At 39.6% G+C, this 21,928-nt stretch overlaps 1 protein-coding gene across 1 annotated transcript in view; it reads right to left on the bottom strand.

Annotated features, from left to right (window-relative positions):
- The window catches only part of osbpl10b (oxysterol binding protein-like 10b), a 134,863-nt gene that overhangs the window by 99,016 nt on the left and 13,919 nt on the right, over positions 1 to 21,928 (bottom strand). The window contains 2 exon segments of the mRNA XM_042316560.1: positions 14,221 to 14,300; positions 20,545 to 20,720. Of these exon segments, the coding sequence (XP_042172494.1) occupies positions 14,221 to 14,300; positions 20,545 to 20,720 (256 nt within the window).

Below are 21,928 nucleotides of genomic sequence, written 5' to 3'. Positions count from 1 at the left end.
GGAAATGCCTTGAACAACAGGAAATGTAACAGGAAATGTCTTGAACAACAGGAAATGTCTTGAGCAACAGGAAATGTCTTGAGCAACAGGAAATGCCTTGAACAACAGGAAATGTCTTGAACAGGAAATGCCTTGAACAACAGGAAATGCCTTGAACAACAGGAAATGCCTTGAACAACAGGAAATGTCTTGAACAACAGGAAATGCCTTGAACAACAGGAAATGCCTTGAACAACAGGAAATGCCTTGAACAACAGGAAATGTCTTGAACAACAGGAAATGTCTTGAACAACAGGAAATGTCTTGAACAACAGGAAATGCCTTGAACAACAGGAAATGTCTTGAGCAACAGGAAATGTCTTGAACAACAGGAAATGCCTTGAACAACAGGAAATGCCTTGAACAACAGGAAATGCCTTGAACAACAGGAAATGTCTTGAACAACAGGAAATGCCTTGAACAACAGGAAATGCCTTGAACAACAGGAAATGTCTTGAACAACAGGAAATGTCTTGAGCAACAGGAAATGCCTTGAACAACAGGAAATGTCTTGAACAACAGGAAATGCCTTGAACAACAGGAAATGCCTTGAACAACAGGAAATGCCTTGAACAACAGGAAATGTCTTGAACAACAGGAAATGTCTTGAACAACAGGAAATGTCAACAGGAAATGTCTTGAACAACAGGAAATGCCTTGAACAACAGGAAATGTCTTGAACAACAGGAAATGCAAACTGGTCGTGGATTCAAGGTTTCAAAAGACTTATAAAGTTTGTAATTTCCACTTTAAAACGTCAGACTTGATCTGCCCAAAACAAAAACAAAAGTAGAGTAATTATAATCCACGGAACGATTCACATTTCCTGTTGAAGCAGGTTTATTTTTTTCCCGCTGTAGCAAACTGACTCGAATTACGATACGGCATCTGTATGATATTTCAACCTCCTTCTAGTTTCTCCAGTATTAGAAATCTTACAGGCTTTCCTTTCTAGGGCAAAACAAAACCACGTCCGACCCCATTGACTCAGTGGTCTTGGCAGTGCACTTTGTGGACAGAAAAACGAATCCAAAATATATATGTATTTTTTTAAATGTCAGCGCAGCACCTGCCTGTATCAGCAGACTATCAGGCTGCTCGTCACCAAGGTCTGCTTCCCATATGACACCCTGGTACCTAAAATAGTCAAACAGGAAGTGATTTCCTGTATTTGATTCAACTGTTGATATTGGATTGATATTTATCTAAACATTATAAACTGGGTGGATCGAGCCCTGAATGCTGATTGGCTGACAGCCGTGATATATTATACTATGGGTATGACAGAACGTTTATTTTTACTGCTCTACTCATGTTGGTAACCTGTTTATTATAGCAATAAGGCACCTCGGGGGTTATTGGTATATTGGCCATATACCACACCCCGTTGTGCCTTATTGCTTAGTTATTGTATGTACAGGGAGACGCAGACAAATGACTGGAACGAATTGCAAAAATCACTGAAGCTGGAGTCTTATATCTCCCTCTCTAACCTTAAGCATCAGCTGTCAGAGCAGCTTAACGATCACTGTACCTGTACTCAGCCCATCTGTAAATAGCCCACCCACCTACCTCATCCCCATATTATTACTTATCCTCTTGTTCTTTTGCACCCCAGTATCTCTACTTGCACATCATCATCTGCACATCTATCACTCCAGTATTTAATTGCTAAATTGTAATTATTTCACCTCTGTGGCCTATTTATTGCCTTTACCTCCCTACTCTTCTACATTTGCGCACACTGTACATTTATTTTTCTATTGTGTTATTGACTGTACGTTTGTTTATGTGTAACTCTGTGTTGTTGTTTGTGTCGCACTGCTTTGCTTTATCTTGACCAGGTCGCAGTTGTAAATGAGAACTTGTTCTCAACTGGCCGACCTGGTTAAATAAAGGTGTTCTCAACTGGCCGACCTGCTTAAATAAAGGTGTTCTCAACTGGCCGACCTGGTTAAATAAAGGTGAAATAAAATAAAAATAAATAACAATTCCCTTAGGGGACGGGAAACAGCAGGTAACCATGGTCACTTGTTCGTCTATAATTCTCTGTTGTAACAAAGTGCTGATGATTCAACCTTGGATCTGTTTAACTGACACTAAATGTCCGTCAGTGTTGAATCTTATGGTTCAAGTTTGGCTCCAGACTGGGGCCGGGGACTCTGATAATGTCACTGTGACACCGTGTGATTCTGGAGAAGCTGACGTTGCGACTTCCTATAGCCTCTCTGGCGGCTGTTTCCAGAACATTTTGGTGCTGTGTGATTTATATTGAGCTTTTCTAAGAAAAGGCCCGGTTAAGACATTTACTCTGCTTCTGATCTGGAGGCCCTGTTGCAACTTGTAATAAAAACAGGATTCATTTATCAACTCCTTTATTATTCACCTGGAAATCCCCTTTAGAATAGTGCACTACTTTTAACTAAAGCCCTATGGGTCCTAGCAGGTCAAATGAAGTGCACTAGATAGGGAATAGGATGGCCTTTGGGATTCTAGAATGTCAGAGACGAGAAGCAGAGAAGGTGGAACTAACAGAAGGTCTGTGACTGCTTCCTGACCGTGATGATTAAAGGGCAAAACGCCGCTATTCCCATTTCTCCCCTCCTCTTAGAAGAAGACAGAAAATAAACAGAGAAGAATGGAAGAATAAAACATTTAAAATGCCAATGAGGATGAGGTGGTATAGTCTATAGATTCTACAGTAGGTAAAGGATGAGGTGGTATAGTCTATAGATTCTACAGTAGGTAAAGGATGAGGTGGTATAGCCTATAGATTCTACAGTAGGTAAAGGATGAGGTGGTATAGCCTATAGATTCTACAGTAGGTAAATGATGAGGTGGTATAGCCTATAGATTCTACAGTAGGTAAAGGATGAGGTGGTATAGTCTATAGATTCTACAGTAGGTAAAGGATGAGGTGGTATAGTCTATAGATGTTACAGTATGTAAAGGATGAGGTGGTATAGCCTATAGATTCTACAGTAGGTAAAGGATGAGGTGGTATAGTCTATAGATTCTACAGTAGGTAAAGGATGAGGTGGTATAGCCTATAGATTCTACAGGAGGTAAAGGATGAGGTGGTATAGTCTATAGATTCTACAGGAGGTAAAGGATGAGGTGGTATAGCCTATAGATTCTACAGGAGGTAAAGGATGAGGTGGTATAGCCTATAGATTCTACAGGAGGTAAAGGATGAGGTGGTATAGTCTATAGATTCTACAGTAGGTAAAGGATGAGGTGGTGTAGTCTATAGATTCTACAGTAGGTAAAGGATGAGGTGGTATAGTCTATAGATTCTACAGTAGGTAAAGGATGAGGTGGTATAGTCTATAGATTCTACTGTATGTAAAGGATGAGGTGGTATAGCCTATAGATTCTACAGTAGGTAAAGGATGAGGTGGTATAGTCTATAGATTCTACAGTATGTAAAGGATGAGGTGGTATAGTCTATAGATTCTACAGTATGTAAAGGATGAGGTGGTATAGTCTATAGATTCTACAGTATGTAAAGGATGAGGTGGTATAGTCTATAGATTCTACAGTAGGTAAAGGATGAGGTGGTATAGTCTATAGATTCTATAGTATGTAAAGGGTGAGGTGGTATAGCCTATAGATTCTACAGTATGTAAAGGATGAGGTGGTATAGCCTATAGATTCTACAGTAGGTAAAGGATGAGGTGGTATAGTCTATAGATTCTACAGTATGTAAAGGATGAGGTGGTATAGTCTATAGATTCTACAGTATGTAAAGGATGAGGTGGTATAGTCTATAGATTCTACAGTAGGTAAAGGATGAGGTGGTATAGTCTATAGATTCTATAGTATGTAAAGGGTGAGGTGGTATAGCCTATAGATTCTACAGTATGTAAAGGATGAGGTGGTATAGCCTATAGATTCTACAGTAGGTAAATGATGAGGTGGTATAGTCTATAGATTCTACAGTAGGTAAAGGATGAGGTGGTATAGTCTATAGATTCTACAGTAGGTAAAGGATGAGGTGGTATAGCCTATAGATTCTACAGTATGTAAAGGATGAGGTGGTATAGCCTATAGATTCTACAGTAGGTAAAGGATGAGGTGGTATAGCCTATAGATTCTACAGTAGGTAAAGGATGAGGTGGTATAGCCTATAGATTCTACAGTAGGTAAAGGATGAGGTGGTATAGCCTATAGATTCTACAGTATGTAAAGGATGAGGTGGTATAGCCTATAGATTCTACAGTAGGTAAAGGATGAGGTGGTATAGTCTATAGATTCTACAGTAGGTAAAGGATGAGGTGGTATAGCCTATAGATTCTACAGTAGGTAAAGGATGAGGTGGTATAGTCTATAGATGTTACAGTATGTAAAGGATGAGGTGGTATAGCCTATAGATTCTACAGTAGGTAAAGGATGAGGTGGTATAGTCTATAGATTCTACAGTAGGTAAAGGATGAGGTGGTATAGCCTATAGATTCTACAGTAGGTAAAGGATGAGGTGGTATGGCCTATAGATTCTACAGTAGGTAAAGGATGAGGTGGTATAGCCTATAGATTCTACAGTAGGTAAAGGATGAGGTGGTATAGCCTATAGATTCTACAGTAGGTAAAGGATGAGGTGGTATAGCCTATAGATTCTACAGTAGGTAAAGGATGAGGTGGTATAGTCTATAGATTCTACAGTAGGTAAAGGATGAGGTGGTATAGCCTATAGATTCTACAGTAGGTAAAGGACGAGGTGGTATAGTCTATAGATTCTACAGTAGGTAAAGGATGAGGTGGTATAGCCTATAGATTCTACAGTAGGTAAAGGATGAGGTGGTATAGTCTATAGATTCTACAGTATCTAAAGGATGAGGTGGTATAGTCTATAGATTCTACAGTAGGTAAAGGACGAGGTGGTATAGCCTATAGATTCTACAGTAGGTAAAGGATGAGGTGATATAGCCTATAGATTCTACAGTATGTAAAGGATGAGGTGGTATAGCCTATAGATTCTACAGTAGGTAAAGGATGAGGTGGTATAGTCTATAGATTCTACAGTAGGTAAAGGATGAGGTGGTATAGCCTATAGATTCTACAGTAGGTAAAGGATGAGGTGGTATAGCCTATAGATTCTACAGGAGGTAAATGATGAGGTGGTATAGCCTATAGATTCTACAGTAGGTAAAGGATGAGGTGGTATAGCCTATAGATTCTACAGTAGGTAAAGGATGAGGTGGTATAGTCTATAGATTCTACAGTAGGTAAAGGATGAGGTGGTATAGCCTATAGATTCTACTGTAGGTAAAGGATGAGGTGGTATAGCCTATAGATTCTACAGTAGGTAAAGGATGAGGTGGTATAGCCTATAGATTCTACTGTAGGTAAAGGATGAGGTGGTATAGCCTATAGATTCTACAGTATCTAAAGGATGAGGTGGTATAGCCTATAGATTCTACAGTAGGTAAAGGATGAGGTGGTATAGTCTATAGATTCTACAGTAGGTAAAGGATGAGGTGGTATAGCCTATAGATTCTATAGTAGGTAAAGGATGAGGTGGTATAGCCTATAGATTCTATAGTAGGTAAAGGATGAGGTGGTATAGCCTATAGATTCTACAGTAGGTAAAGGATGAGGTGGTATAGCCTATAGATTCTACAGTAGGTAAAGGATGAGGTGGTATAGTCTATAGATTCTACAGTAGGTAAAGGATGAGGTGGTATAGCCTATAGATTATACAGGAGGTAAAGGATGAGGTGGTATAGTCTATAGATTCTACAGTAGGTAAAGGATGAGGTGGTATAGTCTATAGATTCTACAGTAGGTAAAGGATGAGGTGGTATAGCCTATAGATTCTATAGTAGGTAAAGGATGAGGTGGTATAGCCTATAGATTCTACAGTAGGTAAAGGATGAGGTGGTATAGCCTATAGATTCTACAGTAGGTAAAGGATGAGGTGGTATAGCCTATAGATTCTACAGGAGGTAAAGGATGAGGTGGTATAGCCTATAGATTCTACAGTAGGTAAAGGATGAGGTGGTATAGTCTATAGATTCTACAGGAGGTAAAGGATGAGGTGGTATAGTCTATAGATTCTACAGTATCTAAAGGATGAGGTGGTATAGCCTATAGATTCTACAGTAGGTAAAGGATGAGGTGGTATAGCCTATAGATTCTACAGTAGGTAAAGGATGAGGTGGTATAGCCTATAGATTATACAGTATGTAAAGGATGAGGTGGTATAGCCTATAGATTCTACAGGAGGTAAAGGATGAGGTGGTATAGTCTATAGATTCTACAGTAGGTAAAGGATGAGGTGGTATAGCCTATAGATTCTACAGTAGGTAAAGGGTGAGGTGGTATAGCCTATAGATTCTACAGGAGGTAAAGGATGAGGTGGTATAGTCTATAGATTCTACAGGAGGTAAAGGATGAGGTGGTATAGCCTATAGATTCTACAGGAGGTAAAGGATGAGGTGGTATAGCCTATAGATTCTACAGTAGGTAAAGGATGAGGTGGTATAGCCTATAGATTCTACAGTAGGTAAAGGATGAGGTGGTATAGCCTATAGATTCTATAGTAGGTAAAGGATGAGGTGGTATAGCCTATAGATTCTACAGGAGGTAAAGGACGAGGTGGTATAGTCTATAGATTCTACAGTAGGTAAAGGATGAGGTGGTATAGTCTATAGATTCTACAGTAGGTAAAGGATGAGGTGGTATAGCCTATAGATTCTACAGTAGGTAAAGGATGAGGTGGTATAGCCTATAGATTCTACAGTAGGTAAAGGATGAGGTGGTATAGCCTATAGATTCTACAGTAGGTAAAGGATGAGGTGGTATAGTCTATAGATTCTACAGTATGTAAAGGATGAGGTGGTATAGCCTATAGATTCTACAGTATGTAAAGGATGAGGTGGTATAGCCTATAGATTCTACAGTATGTAAAGGATGAGGTGGTATAGCCTATAGATTCTACAGTAGGTAAAGGGTGAGGTGGTATAGCCTATAGATTCTACAGTAGGTAAAGGATGAGGTGGTATAGCCTATAGATTCTACAGTATGTAAAGGATGAGGTGGTATAGCCTATAGATTCTACAGTAGGTAAAGGATGAGGTGGTATAGCCTATAGATTCTACAGTATCTAAAGGATGAGGTGGTATAGTCTATAGATTCTACAGTAGGTAAAGGATGAGGTGGTATAGCCTATAGATTCTACAGTAGGTAAAGGATGAGGTGGTATAGTCTATAGATTCTACAGTATCTAAAGGATGAGGTGGTATAGTCTATAGATTCTACAGTAGGTAAAGGATGAGGTGGTATAGCCTATAGATTCTACAGTAGGTAAAGGATGAGGTGGTATAGCCTATAGATTCTACAGTAGGTAAAGGATGAGGTGGTATAGTCTATAGATTCTACAGTAGGTAAAGGATGAGGTGGTATAGTCTATAGATTCTACAGTAGGTAAAGGATGAGGTGGTATAGCCTATAGATTCTACAGTAGGTAAAGGATGAGGTGGTATAGCCTATAGATTCTACAGTAGGTAAAGGATGAGGTGGTATAGCCTATAGATTCTACAGTATGTAAAGGATGAGGTGGTATAGCCTATAGATTCTACAGTAGGTAAAGGATGAGGTGGTATAGCCTATAGATTATACAGTATGTAAAGGATGAGGTGGTATAGCCTATAGATTCTACAGTATGTAAAGGATGAGGTGGTATAGCCTATAGATTCTACAGGAGGTAAAGGATGAGGTGGTATAGTCTATAGATTCTACAGTATCTAAAGGATGAGGTGGTATAGCCTATAGATTCTACAGTAGGTAAAGGATGAGGTGGTATAGTCTATAGATTCTACAGTAGGTAAAGGAGGTAAAGGATGAGGTGGTATAGCCTATAGATTCTACAGTAGGTAAAGGATGAGGTGGTATAGTCTATAGATTCTACAGTATGTAAAGGATGAGGTGGTATAGTCTATAGATTCTACAGTAGGTAAAGGATGAGGTGGTATAGTCTATAGATTCTACAGTAGGTAAAGGATGAGGTGGTATAGTCTATAGATTCTACAGTAGGTAAAGGATGAGGTGGTATAGTCTATAGATTCTACAGGAGGTAAAGGATGAGGTGGTATAGTCTATAGATTCTACAGTAGGTAAAGGATGAGGTGGTATAGTCTATAGATTCTACAGTAGGTAAAGGATGAGGTGGTATAGCCTATAGATTCTACAGTAGGTAAAGGATGAGGTGGTATAGTCTATAGATTCTACAGGAGGTAAAGGATGAGGTGGTATAGTCTATAGATTCTACAGGAGGTAAAGGATGAGGTGGTATAGCCTATAGATTCTACAGTAGGTAAAGGATGAGGTGGTATAGCCTATATATTCTACAGGAGGTAAAGGATGAGGTGATATAGTCTATAGATTCTACAGTAGGTAAAGGATGAGGTGGTATAGTCTATAGATTCTACAGTAGGTAAAGGATGAGGTGGTATAGCCTATAGATTCTACAGTATGTAAAGGATGAGGTGGTATAGCCTATATATTCTACAGTAGGTAAAGGGTGAGGTGGTATAGCCTATAGATTCTACAGTAGGTAAAGGATGAGGTGGTATAGCCTATAGATTCTACAGTATGTAAAGGATGAGGTGGTATAGCCTATAGATTCTACAGTAGGTAAAGGGTGAGGTGGTATAGCCTATAGATTCTACAGTAGGTAAAGGATGAGGTGGTATAGCCTATAGATTCTACAGTATGTAAAGGATGAGGTGGTATAGCCTATAGATTCTACAGTAGGTAAAGGGTGAGGTGGTATAGCCTATAGATTCTACAGTAGGTAAAGGATGAGGTGGTATAGCCTATAGATTCTACAGTAGGTAAAGGATGAGGTGGTATAGCCTATAGATTCTACAGTAGGTAAAGGATGAGGTGGTATAGTCTATAGATTCTACAGTAGGTAAAGGATGAGATGGTATAGCCTATAGATTCTACAGTATGTAAAGGATGAGGTGGTATAGCCTATAGATTCTACAGGAGGTAAAGGATGAGGTGGTATAGCCTATAGATTCTACAGGAGGTAAAGGATGAGGTGGTATAGCCTATAGATTCTACAGTATCTAAAGGATGAGGTGGTATAGCCTATAGATTCTACAGTAGGTAAAGGATGAGGTGGTATAGCCTATAGATTCTACAGTATGTAAAGGATGAGGTGGTATAGCCTATAGATTCTACAGGAGGTAAAGGATGAGGTGGTATAGCCTATAGATTCTACAGTATGTAAAGGATGAGGTGGTATAGCCTATAGATTCTACAGGAGGTAAAGGATGAGGTGGTATAGCCTATAGATTCTACAGTATCTAAAGGATGAGGTGGTATAGCCTATAGATTCTACAGTAGGTAAAGGATGAGGTGGTATAGCCTATAGATTCTATAGTAGGTAAAGGATGAGGTGGTATAGCCTATAGATTCTACAGTATGTAAAGGATGAGGTGGTATAGCCTATAGATTCTATAGTAGGTAAAGGATGAGGTGGTATAGCCTATAGATTCTACAGTAGGTAAAGGATGAGGTGGTATAGCCTATAGATTCTATAGTAGGTAAAGGATGAGGTGGTATAGCCTATAGATTCTACAGTATGTAAAGGATGAGGTGGTATAGCCTATAGATTCTATAGTAGGTAAAGGATGAGGTGGTATAGCCTATAGATTCTACAGTAGGTAAATGATGAGGTGGTATAGTCTATAGATTCTACAGGAGGTAAAGGATGAGGTGGTATAGACTATAGATTCTACAGTAGGTAAAGGATGAGGTGGTATAGTCTATAGATTCTACAGTAGGTAAAGGATGAGGTGGTATAGTCTATAGATTCTACAGTAGGTAAATGATGAGGTGGTATAGCCTATAGATTCTACAGTAGGTAAAGGATGAGGTGGTATAGCCTATAGATTCTACAGTATGTAAAGGATGAGGTGGTATAGCCTATAGATTCTACAGTAGGTAAAGGATGAGGTGGTATAGCCTATAGATTCTACAGTAGGTAAAGGATGAGGTGGTATAGCCTATAGATTCTACAGGAGGTAAAGGATGAGGTGGTATAGTCTATAGATTCTACAGTAGGTAAAGGATGAGGTGGTATAGCCTATAGATTCTACAGTAGGTAAAGGATGAGGTGGTATAGTCTATAGATTCTACAGTAGGTAAAGGATGAGGTGGTATAGTCTATAGATTCTACAGTAGGTAAAGGATGAGGTGGTATAGTCTATAGATTCTACAGTAGGTAAAGGATGAGGTGGTATAGTCTATAGATTCTACAGTAGGTAAAGGATGAGGTGGTATAGTCTATAGATTCTACAGTATGTAAAGGATGAGGTGGTATAGTCTATAGATTCTACAGTAGGTAAAGGATGAGGTGGTATAGTCTATAGATTCTACAGTAGGTAAAGGATGAGGTGGTATAGTCTATAGATTCTACAGTAGGTAAAGGATGAGGTGGTATAGACTATAGATTCTACAGTAGGTAAAGGATGAGGTGGTATAGTCTATAGATTCTACAGTAGGTAAAGGATGAGGTGGTATAGTCTATAGATTCTACTGTATGTAAAGGATGAGGTGGTATAGTCTATAGATTCTACAGGAGGTAAAGGATGAGGTGGTATAGTCTATAGATTCTACAGTATGTAAAGGATGAGGTGGTATAGTCTATAGATTCTACAGTAGGTAAAGGATGAGGTGGTATAGTCTATAGATTCTACTGTATGTAAAGGATGAGGTGGTATAGCCTATAGATTCTACAGGAGGTAAAGGATGAGGTGGTATAGCCTATAGATTCTACAGTAGGTAAAGGATGAGGTGGTATAGCCTATAGATTCTACAGGAGGTAAAGGATGAGGTGGTATAGCCTATAGATTCTATAGTAGGTAAAGGAGGTAAAGGATGAGGTGGTATAGCCTATAGATTCTACAGTAGGTAAAGGATGTAAAGGATGAGGTGGTATAGTCTATAGATTCTATAGTAGGTAAAGGATGTAAAGGATGAGGTGGTATAGTCTATAGATTCTACAGTAGGTAAAGGATGAGGTGGTATAGCCTATAGATTCTACAGTAGGTAAAGGATGAGGTGGTATAGTCTATAGATGTTACAGTATGTAAAGGATGAGGTGATATAGCCTATAGATTCTACAGTAGGTAAAGGATGAGGTGGTATAGTCTATAGATTCTACAGTAGGTAAAGGATGAGGTGGTATAACCTATAGATTCTACAGTAGGTAAAGGATGAGGTGGTATAGTCTATAGATGTTACAGTATGTAAAGGATGAGGTGATATAGCCTATAGATTCTACAGTAGGTAAAGGATGAGGTGGTATAGTCTATAGATTCTACAGTAGGTAAAGGATGAGGTGATATAGCCTATAGATTCTACAGTAGGTAAAGGATGAGGTGGTATAGTCTATAGATTCTACAGTAGGTAAAGGATGAGGTGGTATAGCCTATAGATTCTACAGTAGGTAAAGGATGAGGTGGTATAGCCTATAGATTCTATAGTAGGTAAAGGAGGTCAAGGATGAGGTGGTATAGTCTATAGATTCTACAGTAGGTAAAGGATGAGGTGGTATAGTCTATAGATGTTACAGTATGTAAAGGATGAGGTGGTATAGCCTATAGATTCTACAGTAGGTAAAGGATGAGGTGGTATAGCCTATAGATTCTATAGTAGGTAAAGGATGAGGTGGTATAGCCTATAGATTCTACAGTATGTAAAGGATGAGGTGGTATAGCCTATAGATTCTATAGTAGGTAAAGGATGAGGTGGTATAGCCTATAGATTCTACAGTAGGTAAAGGATGAGGTGGTATAGCCTATAGATTCTATAGTAGGTAAAGGATGAGGTGGTATAGCCTATAGATTCTACAGTATGTAAAGGATGAGGTGGTATAGCCTATAGATTCTATAGTAGGTAAAGGATGAGGTGGTATAGCCTATAGATTCTACAGTAGGTAAATGATGAGGTGGTATAGTCTATAGATTCTACAGGAGGTAAAGGATGAGGTGGTATAGACTATAGATTCTACAGTAGGTAAAGGATGAGGTGGTATAGTCTATAGATTCTACAGTAGGTAAAGGATGAGGTGGTATAGTCTATAGATTCTACAGTAGGTAAATGATGAGGTGGTATAGCCTATAGATTCTACAGTAGGTAAAGGATGAGGTGGTATAGCCTATAGATTCTACAGTATGTAAAGGATGAGGTGGTATAGCCTATAGATTCTACAGTAGGTAAAGGATGAGGTGGTATAGCCTATAGATTCTACAGTAGGTAAAGGGTGAGGTGGTATAGCCTATAGATTCTACAGTAGGTAAAGGATGAGGTGGTATAGTCTATAGATTCTACAGTAGGTAAAGGATGAGGTGGTATAGCCTATAGATTCTACAGTAGGTAAAGGATGAGGTGGTATAGTCTATAGATTCTACAGTAGGTAAAGGATGAGGTGGTATAGTCTATAGATTCTACAGTAGGTAAAGGATGAGGTGGTATAGTCTATAGATTCTACAGTAGGTAAAGGATGAGGTGGTATAGTCTATAGATTCTACAGTAGGTAAAGGATGAGGTGGTATAGTCTATAGATTCTACAGTATGTAAAGGATGAGGTGGTATAGTCTATAGATTCTATAGTAGGTAAAGGATGAGGTGGTATAGTCTATAGATTCTACAGTAGGTAAAGGATGAGGTGGTATAGACTATAGATTCTACAGTAGGTAAAGGATGAGGTGGTATAGTCTATAGATTCTACAGTAGGTAAAGGATGAGGTGGTATAGTCTATAGATTCTACTGTATGTAAAGGATGAGGTGGTATAGTCTATAGATTCTACAGGAGGTAAAGGATGAGGTGGTATAGTCTATAGATTCTACAGTATGTAAAGGATGAGGTGGTATAGTCTATAGATTCTACAGTAGGTAAAGGATGAGGTGGTATAGTCTATAGATTCTACTGTATGTAAAGGATGAGGTGGTATAGCCTATAGATTCTACAGGAGGTAAAGGATGAGGTGGTATAGCCTATAGATTCTACAGTAGGTAAAGGATGAGGTGGTATAGCCTATAGATTCTACAGGAGGTAAAGGATGAGATGGTATAGCCTATAGATTCTATAGTAGGTAAAGGAGGTAAAGGATGAGGTGGTATAGCCTATAGATTCTACAGTAGGTAAAGGATGTAAAGGATGAGGTGGTATAGTCTATAGATTCTATAGTAGGTAAAGGATGTAAAGGATGAGGTGGTATAGTCTATAGATTCTACAGTAGGTAAAGGATGAGGTGGTATAGCCTATAGATTCTACAGTAGGTAAAGGATGAGGTGGTATAGTCTATAGATGTTACAGTATGTAAAGGATGAGGTGATATAGCCTATAGATTCTACAGTAGGTAAAGGATGAGGTGGTATAGTCTATAGATTCTACAGTAGGTAAAGGATGAGGTGGTATAACCTATAGATTCTACAGTAGGTAAAGGATGAGGTGGTATAGTCTATAGATGTTACAGTATGTAAAGGATGAGGTGATATAGCCTATAGATTCTACAGTAGGTAAAGGATGAGGTGGTATAGTCTATAGATTCTACAGTAGGTAAAGGATGAGGTGATATAGCCTATAGATTCTACAGTAGGTAAAGGATGAGGTGGTATAGTCTATAGATTCTACAGTAGGTAAAGGATGAGGTGGTATAGCCTATAGATTCTACAGTAGGTAAAGGATGAGGTGGTATAGCCTATAGATTCTATAGTAGGTAAAGGAGGTCAAGGATGAGGTGGTATAGTCTATAGATTCTACAGTAGGTAAAGGATGAGGTGGTATAGTCTATAGATGTTACAGTATGTAAAGGATGAGGTGGTATAGTCTATAGATTCTACAGTAGGTAAAGGATGAGGTGGTATAGCCTATAGATTCTACAGTAGGTAAAGGATGAGGTGGTATAGTCTATAGATTCTACAGTAGGTAAAGGATGAGGTGGTATAGCCTATAGATTATACAGTAGGTAAAGGATGAGGTGGTATAGCCTATAGATTCTACAGTAGGTAAAGGATGAGGTGGTATAGCCTATAGATTCTACAGTAGGTAAAGGATGAGGTGGTATAGCCTATATATTCTACAGTAGGTAAAGGATGAGGTGGTATAGCCTATAGATTCTACAGTAGGTAAAGGATGAGGTGGTATAGTCTATAGATTCTACCTTGGCACTGGAGTCAGAGTGGCGTCGGGCACAGAGCTGCATCTGACTCATCCACAGCTGCTGCTCCCCAGCGTCCGAAGCTACAGAGAGAGAGAGAGAGACAGTGAGAGAGAGAGAGACAGGGAGAGAGAGAGAGAGAGAGAGAGAGAGAGAGAGAGAGAGAGAGAGAGAGAGAGATGGAAACAGAGTGAGAGAAGGAGAGAATGAGAGAGAGAGAGAGAGAGGCTGCTTTGAATTGAATTGAATTGAATTGAGAGAGAGAGACACGTTACTGTAGATTATAGGAGCTGAAGATGCACACACTACATGTTAAGGAAGTGCTGACTGGCAGACTGGAAACTGTGAAGACACTCTAATGCTTTCAGTTTGTGTTTTGGGACTTTATCAAAAATGTATGAAAGTACCAAGTATATTTGGGCCTCGCAAATATAATGCATTACAATATGTCTCTCCAGTCTCAACATACCTCCATATATAGATCATTACAGTATGTCTCTCCAGTCTCAACATACCTCCATATATAGATCATTACAGTATGTCTCTCCAGTCTCAACATACCTCCATATATAGATCATTACAGTATGTCTCAACATACCCCCATATATAGATCATTACAGTATGTCTCTCCAGTCTCAACATACCTCCATATATAGATCATTACAGTATGTCTCAACATACCCCCATATATAGATCATTACAGTATGTCTCCAGTCTCAACATACCTCCATATATAGATCATTACAGTATGTCTCCAGTCTCAACATACCTCCATATATAGATCATTACAGTATGTCTCTCCAGTCTCAACATACCTCCATATATAGATCATTACAGTATGTCTCAACATACCCCCATATATAGATCATTACAGTATGTCTCAACATACCTCCATATATAGATCATTACAGTATGTCTCTCCAGTCTCAACATACCTCCATATATAGATCATTACAGTATTTCTCCAGTCTCAACATACCTCCATATATAGATCATTACAGTATGTCTCTCCAGTCTCAACATACCTCCATATATAGATCATTACAGTATGTCTCTCCAGTCTCAACATACCTCCATATATAGATCATTACAGTATGTCTCTCCAGTCTCAACATACCTCCATATATAGATCATTACAGTATGTCTCAACATACCCCCATATATAGATCATTACAGTATGTCTCAACATACCTCCATATATAGATCATTACAGTATGTCTCCAGTCTCAACATACCTCCATATATAGATCATTACAGTATGTCTCCAGTCTCAACATACCTCCATATATAGATCATTACAGTATGTCTCAACATACCCCCATATATAGATCATTACAGTATGTCTCTCCAGTCTCAACATACCTCCACATATAGATCATTACAGTATGTCTCAACATACCCCCATATATAGATCATTACAGTATGTCTCTCCAGTCTCAACATACCTCCATATATAGATCATTACAGTATGTCTCAACATACCTCCATATATAGATCATTACAGTATGTCTCAACATACCTCCATATATAGATCATTACAGTATGTCTCAACATACCTCCATATATAGATCATTACAGTATTTCTCCAGTCTCAACATACCTCCATATATAGATCATTACAGTATGTCTCCAGTCTCAACATACCTCCATATATAGATCATTACAGTATGTCTCAACATACCTCCATATATAGATCATTACAGTATGTCTCAACATACCTCCATATATAGATCATTACAGTATGTCTCTCCAGTCTCAACATACCTCCATATATAGATCATTACTGTATGTCTCCAGTCTCAACATACCTCCATATATAGATCATTACAGTATGTCTCTCCAGTCTCAACATACCTCCATATATAGATCATTACTGTATGTCTCCAGTCTCAACATACCTCCATATATAGATCATTACAGTATGTCTCCAGTCTCAACATACCTCCATATATAGATCATTACAGTATGTCTCTCCAGTCTCAACATACCTCCACATATAGATCATTACAGTATGTCTCAACATACCTCCATATATAGATCATTACAGTATGTCTCAACATACCTCCATATATAGATAGATCATCTCAACAGTATGTCTCAGTATGTCTCAACATACCTCCATATATAGATCATTACAGTATGTCTCCAGTCTCAACATACCTCCATATATAGATCATTACAGTATGTCTCTCCAGTCTCAACATACCTCCATATATAGATCATTACAGTATGTCTCAACATACCCCCATATATAGATCATTACAGTATGTCTCAACATACCTCCATATATAGATCATTACAGTATGTCTCTCCAGTCTCAACATACCTCCATATATAGATCATTACAGTATGTCTCTCCAGTCTCAACATACCTCCATATCATACAGATCAGTCTCAACATACAGTATGTCATTACAGTATGTCTCAGTCTCAACATACCTCCATATATAGATCATTACAGTATGTCTCTCCAGTCTCAACATACCTCCATATATAGATCATTATAGTATGTCTCCAGTCTCAACATACCTCCATATATAGATCATTACAGTATGTCTCTCAGTCTCAACATACCTCCATATATAGATCATTACAGTATGTCTCCAGTCTCAACATACCTCCATATATAGATCATTACAGTATGTCTCAACATACCTCCATATATAGATCATTACAGTATGTCTCTCCAGTCTCAACATACCTCCATATATAGATCATTACTGTATGTCTCCAGTCTCAACATACCTCCATATATAGATCATTACAGTATGTCTCTCCAGTCTCAACATACCTCCACATATAGATCATTACAGTATGTCTCAACATACCTCCATATATAGATCATTACAGTATGTCTCAACATACCTCCATATATAGATCATTACAGTATGTCTCTCCAGTCTCAACATACCTCCATATATAGATCATTACAGTATTTCTCCAGTCTCAACATACCTCCATATATAGATCATTACAGTATGTCTCCAGTCTCAACATACCTCCATATATAGATCATTACAGTATGTCTCTCCAGTCTCAACATACCTCCATATATAGATCATTATAGTATGTCTCCAGTCTCAACATACCTCCATATATAGATCATTACAGTATGTCTCTCCAGTCTCAACATACCTCCATATATAGATCATTACAGTATGTCTCAACATACCTCCATATATAGATCATTACAGTATTTCTCCAGTCTCAACATACCTCCATATATAGATCATTACAGTATGTCTCTCCAGTCTCAACATACCTCCATATATAGATCATTACAGTATGTCTCTCCAGTCTCAACATACCTCCATATATAGATCATTACAGTATGTCTCAACATACCTCCATATATAGATCATTACAGTATGTCTCTCCAGTCTCAACATACCTCCATATATAGATCATTACAGTATGTCTCCAGTCTCAACATACCTCCATATATAGATCATTACAGTATGCTCCAGTCTCAACATACCTCCATATATAGATCATTACAGTATGTCTCTCCAGTCTCAACATACCTCCATATATAGATCATTACAGTATGTCTCAACATACCTCCATATATAGATCATTACAGTATGTCTCAACATACCTCCATATATAGATCATTACAGTATGTCTCAACATACCTCCATATATAGATCATTACAGTATGTCTCAACATACCTCCATATATAGATCATTACAGTATGTCTCCAGTCTCAACATACCTCCATATATAGATCATTACAGTATGTCTCTCCAGTCTCAACATACCTCCATATATAGATCATTACAGTATGTCTCAACATACCTCCATATATAGATCATTACAGTATGTCTCAACATACCTCCATATATAGATCATTACAGTATGTCTCTCCAGTCTCAACATACCTCCATATATAGATCATTACTGTATGTCTCCAGTCTCAACATACCTCCATATATAGATCATTACAGTATGTCTCCAGTCTCAACATACCTCCATATATAGATCATTACAGTATGTCTCTCCAGTCTCAACATACCTCCACATATAGATCATTACAGTATGTCTCAACATACCTCCATATATAGATCATTACAGTATGTCTCTCCAGTCTCAACATACCTCCATATATAGATCATTACAGTATGTCTCCAGTCTCAACATACCTCCATATATAGATCATTACAGTATGTCTCAACATACCTCCATATATAGATCATTACAGTATGTCTCTCCAGTCTCAACATACCCCCATATATAGATCATTACAGTATGTCTCTCCAGTCTCAACATACCTCCACATATAGATCATTACAGTATGTCTCAACATACCTCCATATATAGATCATTACAGTATGTCTCAACATACCTCCATATATAGATCATTACAGTATGTCTCTCCAGTCTCAACATACCTCCATATATAGATCATTACAGTATTTCTCCAGTCTCAACATACCTCCATATATAGATCATTACAGTATGTCTCCAGTCTCAACATACCTCCATATATAGATCATTACAGTATGTCTCTCCAGTCTCAACATACCTTCATATATAGATCATTATAGTATGTCTCCAGTCTCAACATACCTCCATATATAGATCATTACAGTATGTCTCTCCAGTCTCAACATACCTCCATATATAGATCATTACAGTATGTCTCAACATACCTGTATATAGATCATTACAGTATGTCTCAACATACCTCCATATATAGATCATTACAGTATGTCTCTCCAGTCTCAACATACCTCCATATATAGATCATTACAGTATGTCTCCAGTCTCAACATACCTCCATATATAGATCATTACAGTATGTCTCCAGTCTCAACATACCTCCATATATAGATCATTACAATATGTCTCTCCAGTCTCAACATACCTCCATATATAGATCACTACAGTATGTCTCAGACATACCTCCATATATAGAACCTACAGAGCTATTCCTATATAGTGCACTACTTTAGACCAGAGCCCTATTCCTATATAGTGCACTACTTTAGACCAGAGCCCTATTCCCTATATAGTGCACTACTTTAGACCAGAGCCCTATTCACTACTACCAGAGCCCTATTCCCTACATAGTGCACTACTTTAGACCAGAGTCCACCCTACCCTACATAGACCACAATAGACCCCCTATTCCCTATATAGTGCACTATTCCCTACATTGCACTAGACCAGAGCCCTAACCTACTTTAGACCAGAGCCCTATTCCCTATATAGTGCACTACTTTAGACCAGAGCCCTATTCCCTATATAGTGCACTACTTTAGACCAGAGCCCTATTCCCTACATAGAGCACTACTGTCCACCAGAGTCCTATTCCCTACATAGAGCACTACTTTAGACCAGAGCCCTATTCCCTATATAGTGCACTACTTTAGACCAGAGCCCTATTCCCTATATAGTGCACTACTTTAGACCAGAGCCCTATTCCCTATATAGTGCACTACTTTAGACCAGAGCCCTATTCCCTATATAGTGCACTACTTTAGACCAGAGCCCTATTCCCTATATAGTGCACTACTTTAGACCAGAGCCCTATTCCCTATATAGTGCACTACTTTAGACCAGGGCCCTATTCCCTATATAGTGCACTACTTTAGACCAGAGCCCTATTCCCTATATAGTGCACTACTTTAGACCAGAGCCCTATTCCCTATATAGTGCCACAAGAGGTAACCTGTGGTGGAGGAGATACAAGAGGTAACCTGTGGTTGAGAGAGGTGGAGGAGATACCAGAGGAAACCTGTGGTGGAGAGAGGTGGAGGAGATACCAGAGGAAACCTGTGGTTGAGAGAGGTGGAGGAGATACCAGAGGAAACCTGTGGTTGAGAGAGGTGGAGGAGATACCAGAGGAAACCTGTGGTTGACAGAGGTGGAGGAGATACCAGAGGAAACCTGTGGTTGAGAGAGGTGGAGGAGATACCAGAGGAAACCTGTGGTTGACAGAGGTGGAAGAGATACCAGAGGAAACCTGTGGTTGACAGAGGTGGAGGAGATACCAGAGGAAACCTGTGGTTGACAGAGCTGTTGCAGAGGGAAGGATGAGATAGCCTATGTTGTCTTGTTAACTCCTGTGATCACCGTCATCTAAGAATTGGTTCAACAGCACCAACAGATCTGGGACCAGGCTCTAAGAATGACGTAACACATCCAGTAAACGTACCTCTGAGTTTTGTAATAAGTGACCTCATCTGGTCCAGGATCTGTCTGTGGTGTCTGCAGAAGATGGTAAGACACAGCAACAAACAGATCCTGGACCAGCCAGGCTAAGAGAAGTATAATAACTGTCTCATAACATCTGTAGAGTAACAGACATCCTCTCCACGTACCTCTGAGTTTGTAGGCCTCTCCAGTGGCAGAGTGGACCGTGAACATGTGTGGTAGTTCATCGCTGAGGGTCACAGAGGCCCCTATGAGAGGCAGAGATCCCCGAGGCTTCTGATTCTTACTGTGCTCATTCACAAAGTACTGCAGCTGACCCATGTCCGGATCCAACACAAAATACCTGCAGGAAGAGACAGAACACAAAGAAAACCATTGGTACAAAACAATAACGCTTATTCAGAAATGGAACAGAGTCTAAAATAGGGAGGGAGGGAGGGAGGGAGGGAGGGAGGGAGGGAGGGAGGGAGGGAGGGAGGGAGGGAGGGAGGGAGGGAGGGAGGGAGGGAGGGAGGGAGGGAGGGAGGGAGGGAGGGAGGGAGGTGGTGGGGACGAATGGACCAGAGGGAGAGGAAGGAAGGAAAAACTGTAAAATTGCATAGCTATGATGAATCATTTAAATCAATGTTTTGACAAACATCCTGCTGCCTCTTCTCTGAATCTCTGAACCCATTGTACAGCAGCAACCCCATGTGACTGGGAGAGAGATGGAAAGATGGAGAGAGGGGGGGGGGTGAGAGGGTGTGAGAGAGAGAGGAGAGAGAGAGAGAGAGGAGAGAGAGAGAGAGGGGGGGGTGAGAGGGTGTGAGAGGGTGAGAGGGTGTGAGAGGGTGAGAGAGAGAGAGAGAGAGAGAGAGAGGGTGTGAGAGAGGGAGGGGTGAGGGAGAGGATGAGAGAGGGGGAGAAAGGGTAGGAGGGAGAGAGAGAGAGAGAGAGAGAGAGAGGTGTGAGAGGGTGTGTGAGAGAGAGAGAGAGAGAGAGAGAGAGAGAGAGAGAGAGAGAGGGGGGGGGGTGAGGGTGAGAGAGAGAAAGAGAGATGGTGAGGGTGAGAGGATGAGAGAGGAGAAAAAGGAGATAGAGAGAGAGGGGTGAGAGGATAAGAGAGAGAGAGAGAGAGAGAGAGAGAGAGAGAGGGAGAGAGAGAGGGGGGTGTGAGGTTGTGAGAGAGAGAGAAGAGAGAGGGTGAGGGTGAGAGGATGAGAGAAGGAGAGAAAGGGAGATAGAGGGAGAGAAAGGGGTGAGAGGATGAGAGAGGGAAAGAAAGGGGAAAATTTGTGGGCAGAACTGAAAAAGCGTGTGCGGGGCAAGGAGGCCTACAAACCTGACTCAGTTACTAGATAGTATCTACATTACAGAAACAAACCAGATATCTGGTCAGATAGTATCTACATTACTGACACACTGAACAGAAACATACCAGATATCTGGTCAGATAGTATCTACATTACTGACACACTGAACAGAAACATACCAGATATCTGGTCAGATAGTATCTACATTACTGACACACTGAACAGAAACATACCAGATATCTGGTCAGATAGTATCTAC

This window comes from Oncorhynchus tshawytscha, unplaced genomic scaffold (genome assembly GCF_018296145.1).
Source record: "Oncorhynchus tshawytscha isolate Ot180627B unplaced genomic scaffold, Otsh_v2.0 Un_contig_164_pilon_pilon, whole genome shotgun sequence".
In the NCBI taxonomy this organism is placed as follows: Eukaryota; Metazoa; Chordata; class Actinopteri; order Salmoniformes; family Salmonidae; genus Oncorhynchus; species Oncorhynchus tshawytscha.
This window is presented reverse-complemented; position numbering and strand designations above follow the sequence as displayed.